Source organism: Cheilinus undulatus, linkage group 12 (assembly GCF_018320785.1).
Source record: "Cheilinus undulatus linkage group 12, ASM1832078v1, whole genome shotgun sequence".
In the NCBI taxonomy this organism is placed as follows: Eukaryota; Metazoa; Chordata; class Actinopteri; order Labriformes; family Labridae; genus Cheilinus; species Cheilinus undulatus.
The window spans coordinates 1,528,539-1,537,974 of record NC_054876.1 but is presented as its reverse complement, the minus strand read 5'-3'; the positions used below and the strand labels follow the sequence as shown (position 1 = coordinate 1,537,974).

The following is a 9,436-nucleotide window of genomic DNA, read 5'->3' as shown; positions in this document are numbered from 1 at the left end:
TTAACACCCCGCTATCAGCCTGACACTGATGTTCACCTCTGTGAACAATGGGGTGTGTTTTTTTATTCCAGTAACCTTCAGTCTAGAAAGCAGGCTGTAAATACTCTTGGATTATGATGTGGACTCTTAAATATTCTCCAAACACACCTTCAACCACGCTGAAGTCCATGATTTCAGAGAAGACTTGGCCCAGGAGAAAGTTTGTCAAACCTGAAGTAGTAACAGATGCCAGAGAGAGGACTCCCTGATTGGTAGGTCAGTCAGCCAATCAGAGAGCCAGAAAAGAGTCATCTAAAATACAGGGGACTGGCACGTATGTGTGCACAGTGAACTAAAAACTGAACATGATTTCAAAGAATTCTGAGTTCTCTTTTTTATGAATATTTTTAAAATAATACAAAAATCCAAAGGTCTGTGGCTCATACTCATCACATGCTAAATGCACGTTCCCATCTTAGGTATGAGTTCGTCATCATGACAAAGTCTGGCTCAGGTTTTCTGGAGCCTTGTCAGCCTCTCAGGATGGTCTTGTTGAAGCTGAAGTTGGAGTTGTACATGTGGTAAACGATGAAAGCCACCAGTGTGAGGCAGATGACTCCAACAATACCGGCTACCACTGAAACAGCCACCACCGTGCTGTTGAGATGAGCCTGCTGAGCATCTGCAGGGAGGAGAGACACCAAAGATAACACCAGGATTTAGAACAACCGACAGTCTGACCAGTGTAATTAAACTCATTCATGCATGTCTTTGGCTGCAGACCAAGTTCTGGTGGTCAGGGAGACTGAAATCTTCCCACTGTCACCGCCCAAGCATCCTCTCCCTACAGCACTGATCATCAACTGGTGGCCCGGGGGCCAAATCAGGACCCCCGAAGCTTCCTGTCTGGCCCCCAGAAGATCATTAAATTCAGAAAAGCAGGAAAAGAAGATGTTGTGGTTTAAAGAGGATCTTTTGGCTTTAAATGTCAGCAGCTGTTAAATCCTCCCAAAGGCAATGAATATTCAAACAGTTTTAGCACAACTTCACATTTGAGCTGTTTTACAGAAATTCACTAGTCAGCCATTATTAGTAAATATTTAAAAAATGTGTTTAAACTGGCAAAAATGGCCAGATAAAGTGATGAAAAGGGGTTAGAGGGGCAAAAATGGGTGATAAGCATCCAAATGGGTTGAAGAGTGGCACAAAGGGACAAAAACTTGCAGGAAAAGTGGTGAGAAGAGGTTAAAACGTGGCAAACCATTAGTATTAAAGGAAAAAGGGGCAAAGAGTAAATCAAAAATGGGTGAAAAGTGGCAAAAATGGTGACAAAGGAATGAAAACTGGAAAAAATAGACAAAAAAGGGCAAAAATAAAAAAAGGAGGGATAAGACAGGAAAGAAAAGTGGTTTAAAAGTGTTAAAGAATGGCAAAAAGTTGGGTTATAGAGGCAAAAATGGGTTAAAAGTGTTGAAATGGTGCAAAAATAGCCAATGGCAAAGTAGTGAAAAGGCAGAAAAGTGGGTTAAAGAGTGATAAAATGCAAAAAAGTGCCAACAATTGGTTAAAGGTGTCAAAACGGTGAAAAAATAGCCAATGGCAAAGTAGTGAAACTGCAGAAAAGTGGATAAAAGAGTGATAAAATCACAAAAATGGGTTAAACATGTCACCAAATGTTGCAGAAATGGCAGAATGAAGCAGTGAAGCAGTAAAAAGTGTTAAACATGAGTTCATATTGGTGCTAAATCATAATTGTTGAGGGCCAAATCTCGGGGATTTTCAGGAGCTCAGACAATTCTGTGTGCACGCCTGTCTCCCAGGGGTCTACGGCGTTATATATTGGGATATATCTTACTGGTAATGCCTAAAAATGTCCTGCGTTTTGAAAGAAAATACAAATACTAATAAAATAAAATGTTAATCAGAACAAAATATGGATCTGACTTTTCTTTATTTGGAGGTCAGAGGCCAGAGACTCTGTCAAGAATAAATCTGGCCCTTGTGCAGACGTACTTGATGACCCCTGCCCTACAGTCACTTATTCATATCAGCTGTTAAACATGAGTCTGGGTCTACTCCAGGTTCCTGCCTGTTGAAAGAAAGGTTCTATGACGCTGGAAGTTTCTCAGTGCTGAGCTCATGGTGGCTAACACGAGGTCTTTATAAGAATATATCAGAGTACAGTCCACACTCTAAAAAGTTTATTTTTTCAAGTATGGAAGTAGATCAGGGACACAGGTGAAGAAATAAGTGATGCTGGGCACTTCTAGATTAAAGTCTAAGAAGTCTTAAAGACGCTGTAAAGTCAAATCCAAACTTTGTGCCCTTACACACTAGAAATGTTTGAATCTGGTTTCTGTAAACATGTGAAACCACTGAGATCTACATGTGACTGAATTCTGGATTTAGACTGTTAGAAAGTTTTTCACCTCTTTCCTGGCTGGGTTTCATGTATTTTTTTTTACTTTACAGGGTCTTATTCATACGTCTAAACATACTTTTACAAAAACAGAACTTAGACACTGTTTATGAGCTAGAAGAGAAAGAGTCTCTTTGTTGTTGAATCCAGTAATGAAGTATAGTTTCACATTTTCATCGATATAAGGCATAGATATGCTGTTTGTCTTAAATACTCAAACATTAACTTTAACCAGAGAGACACAACAGCGCTCCTCTCTCTTCCTCTCCGCCTGATCACCTGCAGAGATGCACAGGTGAGAGATTTAACCTGGATAACGGGAGAGTGAAGGGAGACTGATCACTCGTTTATTGATCATGGGCAGCTTTCTGCAAATGATAAATTCACCTGCTAAACGTGACGGACACTGCAGTGCATTTTTGTCTCAAATTAAGAAATTAATATCATCATGTGATCATGTGATGCTTCCCCTCAGAAAAGTCAGTGCATTTGTTTACAGAGACGTTATTTATCCCACTACACCAATCAGTGACGTCCCAGGGTAATAAAGGAATTATTGGAGGCCAACGGGTAATCCTGTGTGAATAATGTTCCCACAGAGGAAGGGTCCTGGACTTTGAGAAACAGACTCAGTCAGGTAAGTCCCACCTGTAGAGCAACCACACACAACAGATGGTTTACTGACTACAGTAGAAGAGGACTTCCTGGTTCAGTGTGCTCCTTTCAGTCCACTTAAGCCGGCCTACCCTAGATCAGGGGTGTCAAACTCAATCACAGAAGGGGCCGGATTCTGAATTAAGGTCTGACCTGAGGGCCTAAGAGGGTCCACATCAAACCACTGTTGACCTCATTTTCACCTGTAATAATCTATGGGTTAAAAGTTAAGACTCATAATCTGAGATAAAAAAAAGTCAAACGTATTAGTTCAAAAGGTCAAAACACAAAATCAAATGTTAAAATAATGCTTTAAAAAGGCAAATATATTTAAAAGAAAGTTACAATCATGTTTATAAGGCAAAAATATGACTTGAAATTAAAAATGGCGCACTTTAAAGGTCAAAATCTGAGGAAAAAAAGTCAAAATCATACATTGAAAAAGCCAAAATTACTGGATAAAGTCAGATAGTTAAATTGAAAAGCTCAAAATATGAGATAAAAATGAAAATAATAAATTGAAAAAGTCAAACTATGACACAAAAAGTCAAAATAATCAATTGAAAATGGGCAGACAAGAGAAAAAAGTCAAAATAATAAATGTAAAAGGTCAAAATATGTAATAAAAGTCTAAATAATAGAATGAAGCAATAATTGTGCAATGCAAAAATGAAAACATGACATGAAAACACAAATTAATTTCTTTTCCCACATTTCTTTTTATCTAATTATTTCTACTCTTTATTTTTTCTCATTTTTATGACTGAAGGAGATTTGCTATGAACAAGCTTATGTTTACATTTTTATACTGGAGACCTTATATTTTAGGGCCAGTTATAATAAGAGCAGGATATGATCTTGTAACTGTACCACGGGCTGGACTCGGCCCCCGGGCCTTCAGTTTGACACCCCTGCCTTAGGGGGTGTAAATGTTCAAGATGAAGGTATGAAATAGAGTCTGAGTAATGACCACAAGATTGAGATGAAGGTACAAGCAGCCGCAGTGAGCTTCCTCTGGATGGTGGAGGGACTCAGCTTTAAGAAATAAGGTGGAGAGCTCAGACACGTGGAGGGAGCTCTGAGATGAACTGCTGCTCCCTTGTATTAAAAGGAGACGGGTGAGGTGGTCCAGGTATCTGATCAGGATTCCTCCTGGCTGCCTCCCCGACCCAGAACTCACAGAGGGAGCCTCTTTTAACGACACCTTTTAACCCCCCAGTAGGTTAACTTTCTTAGTCTGTGTCCGAAACCATTCACTCATTCCCTACTCCCTATCCACTGTATAGTGAGCAGCATATAGTGGACTATATAGTGGACTCAACTGCAAAACACAAAAATGATTTCGGACACACTGGCTGCGGGCGATGACGTCATCGCCGTCTCACAATTTAAACGTTTAGCAGCAACGGCTCGTAAATTTCCTTGACAACGGCTGAGGATCGAAATTAACGGTAGAATTTCAATAAAAACCGCTACAAAATGGACCGTATTTTCCCCAAAATAGATATACTAATAGATAAAAAAGTTGTCTCTATGTGACAACATAATATACATTTTTGTGTGTATTATCACTTATTTTTGAATGAAGCTGATGGTCTCAAGTCTTGTAATCATCATAGGGGGAAAAAGTTACTCCGTTTTGATTCTTGATATTATCTTACAGATTTGTCAAAACCAATAAACAAAAAAGCATTTTAAAAAGTTTTTAAATATGTTCCTGTGCTCCTCTCATTCGTCCGTCATGTTTGAGAGCAGCGACCGCGATGCATTATGGTAAATATTGCTGAGCTAGTGACCATCGGTTGCTCACTACTTTTCACAATGCATTGTGGGATAGAATGAGTGCACTATATAGTGAATAACAATGCTCACTCAGAATTCGGACACCACTACAAAATGGCGTATTCACTATATAGTGAATAGGGAGTGATTTCAGACACAACCTTAGTCTGCTGCCAGCAAAAAAGGATGGCTGCTGCAAAGCTGCAGAAACGCACATGGCGAATGATCAATATGAGTTAGCAGCCCAGGACTAGACCACTACCCCGATGGACCACCACCAGTCAGACGTTGTTACCTGTCTGTTTGGACTGAGGCTTACACTTTTCATGAATTTAAATCCTAGAAAACCATAAAAGCCCATGGAGCAGTTCTGTATCGAAGAGATGCAATTTCTGCAAATTTAACCAACCAGAGGACTCAAACACAGAGCTAAGGCGACACTTTAGACAAAACACAAAGCTCTATGAAATCATCTGTGCAGGTATGAGGCTACTATAGCTCCATAGTAATGAGGTTAAAATATATTCCATTATCAGTCTTTCCTGAGGTACTCTTTAATGCAGCTTTTATTGTCAATTTTTTAGTTTTAAGCCCAGAGAAGAAAAAGCAGGTTTGTGCATGATCATTGAAAGATGGCGCCAGCTGTCTAACGTGCCCAGATGCATCTGTGGTTTCATTTTTTCAGCAGGCTAATGATTTCTCCTCTATTTAGATGTTAATCAATGAAGACAATGTATGATTATGTATTAAATGCTGGTGCGCAGGTGTGCCACGTCTAGTCAAGGGCCAATCTGATCCAATAATAAAACCCGATCTCAGTCCAGTCCTTGCTTGTTCGTATCATCAGGGAAACCAAATGTGAATGTTGTCATGTGTTCTGTTTTGTGAAAAGCAGAGAAACGTACCTCCAGGAGCCGTCAGATACCCTGTGGAGAAACGAACACATGCATGGTTTAGTACAGGTTTAAGCACGTTGTCATCACTGGATTATGTCTGAACTTTAAGCCTATGAAGTGTTTCCGTTCTCACCACGGTCCACACGGGTGGTGATGGGGCCTGAGGTGATGGTGGCCATGTCGCTCACGGTGGTGCCCTGGTCATTCCTGGCACTGCGGCGTCTTCTTGAGGTGGTGCTGGTGCAGTTCTGCAGGGGAAATATGGAGTCTTCATTCTGATTGGCATGATTGTTGAGTGGGGTGCTAGCAAACCTGTGCAGTGAGCTGCAGCACTGCAGAGAGCCCATGGAGATCCTCCATTGAGGGTCCTTATGTAAAAAAAAAATCAGCACGATGCACTTTGTACATGAGGTAGTACTGCCCCTCAACAGTAGGTGGCAGTATGTCAGAGGTGGATGTTGACATGTAGAGGTGATGAGGGACGGACAATTTATCATGTAAAAGTGAGAAAACATTGGAATTTTTTATTTTTGAGGTGCTAATTGCATCTTACAGTAGGATGCGCTATAGCAAAACCATGAAATTAACACTGATATTTGTAGAGAGGCAGACCCTGATCATACATGTCAAATTTGAAGGCAATCGGGTGTTTCATGTGAGAGTTACACCTGCTTCCTGTGTGATGGTGAAGGATCAAATGGCCGCCCTGGCCACTGGGGCATCTATTAATGAATTGATGAATGAATGAATGAATGAATGAGCATGATAGGTTGAACACAGTAAGAATAACAAATAACCCACTTCCTGTCCAATGGCAAAGGATCAAAATGGCCGACACGTCCACTGGGGTGTGTGTTGATGAAATCGTCAGTGTTAGGATAGATATTGAGGAGTTCAGGTAAAAATCAGAGCATGATAGCTTCAACACAGTAAGAATAATACAGAAAGGACCCATTTGCATCACTTCCTGTTGGCAGTAGAGGGCGCCATGATGAGTTGTTTTCATGTGGGCGTGTTCAGTGTGATACTGTTGTGTTGCCATAAAACTTTGAAGACCATGGAATGATGTCCCCCACAGTCATACACGTTTTCAGTGAATAATTGTCCAAAAACAGGCCTTCTTTTGATCGGTCGCTGATTGGTCCTGTCACTTTCTAACCGGGCCCAAACGGTTCAGATGGGAGCTTATCAAAATCGATTCGCCAGTGAAAAACAAGGAAATGGGCGTATCCATCTGCTTGGCAAGGTTAGGACCAGAAGGCCTGGCCCACAATCTCTGTTCCAGTTCATCCCAAAGGTGCTGGATGGGGTTGAGGTCAGGGTTCTGTGTGGACCAGTTAAGTTCTTCCACACTGAACTCAACAAACCATGTCTCTATAGTTCTTCTTTGTGCACTGAGGTACAGTCATACTGGAATAGAAAAGGGCCTTCCCCAAACTGTTGCCACACAGTTGGAATCATAGCATTGTCCCTCGTCTTGGTATGCTGAAGCCCAGCCCAAACCCTGAGAAACAGCCCCATACCATTATCGCTCTGACAGCAAACTTCACAGTCGGCACAGTGGAGTCAGGCAGGTAGCGTTCTCCTGACATGGATACCAGCACCCCCTCGAGAAGACGACATTGGATATTCCACAGTCAACTTAAAGCTGACAAACCGTCTTATTGCAAAGATGGCATCCATCACAGTACCATGCTTGAAGTCTCTGAGCTCTTCAGAACCACCAATTTAGGATCACAGATGTTTGTAAACGGAGACTGCATGGTGAGGAGATGATTTTATATACCTGTGGGTCTGATGGAAACACCTGAATTCTACAGCATCAATCATCACAGGCCCCTTATCATCTACAACAAGAAACATGACAACTACAGTGTCACTAGTTGTTGGTAGCACCTGCTGAAGTGGGTGTTAATCCTCTACATTTTAAAGTGGCCCATTAAAGGATAATTTCCCTGTTTAATAAACAGCGATTTGAAAGACCATCTTGCATACTCAATTCTGCAAAAAAGCTGACTTTAAGTGTTTGCATATTCCCTGCTGCTGGGAATAAGGACTGATACAAATTAACAGCTGACTTAGACGAGATTTACCATGACCACTGGGCCACAGGCTATAGGCTGAGACAACCACACAAACTACTTTTACCCTGTTTACTTTCTTGTTCCCTCTGTCATTCAGAGTTCGATATACCCCATGAAGACTAAAACGAGAGTGGGTTAGTAGGTGGGTGTATACATTTACTACATTTGTAGTGTTATAGAAAGCAGGAATGAAATGAACAGTAGAGCTGTCGTGTGATTGGTTAACTCCTCTGTGCTGTGATGAGCTGAGCGTTGGAGGCTGACCTGGACGAGGCTCGGGCAGAAGGAGCTCACACACAGCCTGGTGGCACAGTGGACGTAGTAGGTGGAGAGGGTTTCCTCTAGGCTCTGAATGAAGCGGAACGCCTCGAAGGAGAAGCGCGCTTCTTGCTGCTCTCCGTTGACTCCAATCATCGTCTGACCGTCACGGTTACAGCTGAGAGAAGACAAAACGTCTTTTAGGTTTCAGTCTGATGACAGATTCAGAGATTCTGATCAACAGGACATCACTAATGATCGACTATGTCTCACGTTTTTATTTTTTAGAGAGTATAGTTACCCACCCCTGCTGTGCTGTGATTGGATGAGTGGTTATACTGAGAGCAGATGTGTAGGAGATGCTGTTTGTATTAAATCCTCAGTGATGAGCCATAATCTTCAACATTTTCTCTGCTTGCATCAAAAGAAATATGCAAACCCTTGTTTTGGTATCATAAACCTAGCCAAGAAGAGCTGGAGCCTTAACCTGACAAAATATCCTCCTTAATGTTAATCACTGTGATGTTCCGTTGTGTTTCCAGCCTGCGGCTGAGAGTGCAGCTCCTGGAGCAGGGATGTCAAACTTATTTACAGCAGGGGCCGAATTCTGAATTTTGGTCCAAACTGAGGGCCGAGCAGGGTCCACATGTAACCATGAACTGTCAACCTCATTTTAACCAGCAATGAATTATGGGAGAAAAAAACCTTAGCACTGATGATGAATGATTTTGAGATTGAAAAGGTCAAAATGATACATTTAAAGGCACAAAATCTGAGATAAGAATTCAACCTTTTAGCTTAAAAGGTTCAAAACATGGCATTTAAAGTCAAAATAATGTTTTCAAGGGCCAACATATGAGATAGAAAGTTGAAATCATGATTCTTAACAGTAAAAATATAATATAAATTCAAAATCACTGGTGTAAAAAGTCAAAACGTGAGAAAAAAAAATCAGAATCATGAGTTTAAAAGGTCAAAATATTACTTGAAAATTTAATGTTGAGGATCTAAAAGGTCAAAAAAATAAGATAAAAAGTCAGAATTGTGAATTGAAAATGTAAAATAAAAGTCAAAACCATGACTTTCCATCTTAACTGTGAGGTGTAAAATTAAGATTATGAAATGTAAACATATATGTCTTTACCCCATTTCTGACTTTTTATCTAATTATTTTAACTTTTTACTTTATCTAATGACTTAAAAAGGCTATTTTAAATCCTCAAGGTTAAGTTCACATTTTTAAACTGGAGTAAATCTGCAGATCTCAAACCAGTGGGTTAGAATAAAAATATGATATGATCTGGTGGGCCGGGTGTAACTGGCCCCCGGGCCTTGAGTTTGACACCCCTGTCCTAGAGTAATGT

General features: G+C 40.7%; 1 protein-coding gene across 1 annotated transcript in view; it reads right to left on the bottom strand.

Moving 5' to 3' along the window:
- Positions 1–509: 509 nt before the first annotated feature.
- Positions 510–9,436, bottom strand: part of si:ch73-261i21.5 (zona pellucida-like domain-containing protein 1) — a 28,378-nt gene continuing 19,451 nt past the window's right edge. The window contains exons 7-11 of the mRNA XM_041802005.1: positions 8,079–8,250; positions 5,864–5,978; positions 3,080–3,082; positions 1,787–1,803; positions 510–653 (exon numbers count right to left, since the gene is read on the bottom strand). Coding sequence (XP_041657939.1) covers positions 510–653; positions 1,787–1,803; positions 3,080–3,082; positions 5,864–5,978; positions 8,079–8,250 — 451 coding nt within the window. The remainder of the gene's footprint in view (positions 654–1,786; positions 1,804–3,079; positions 3,083–5,863; positions 5,979–8,078; positions 8,251–9,436) is intronic.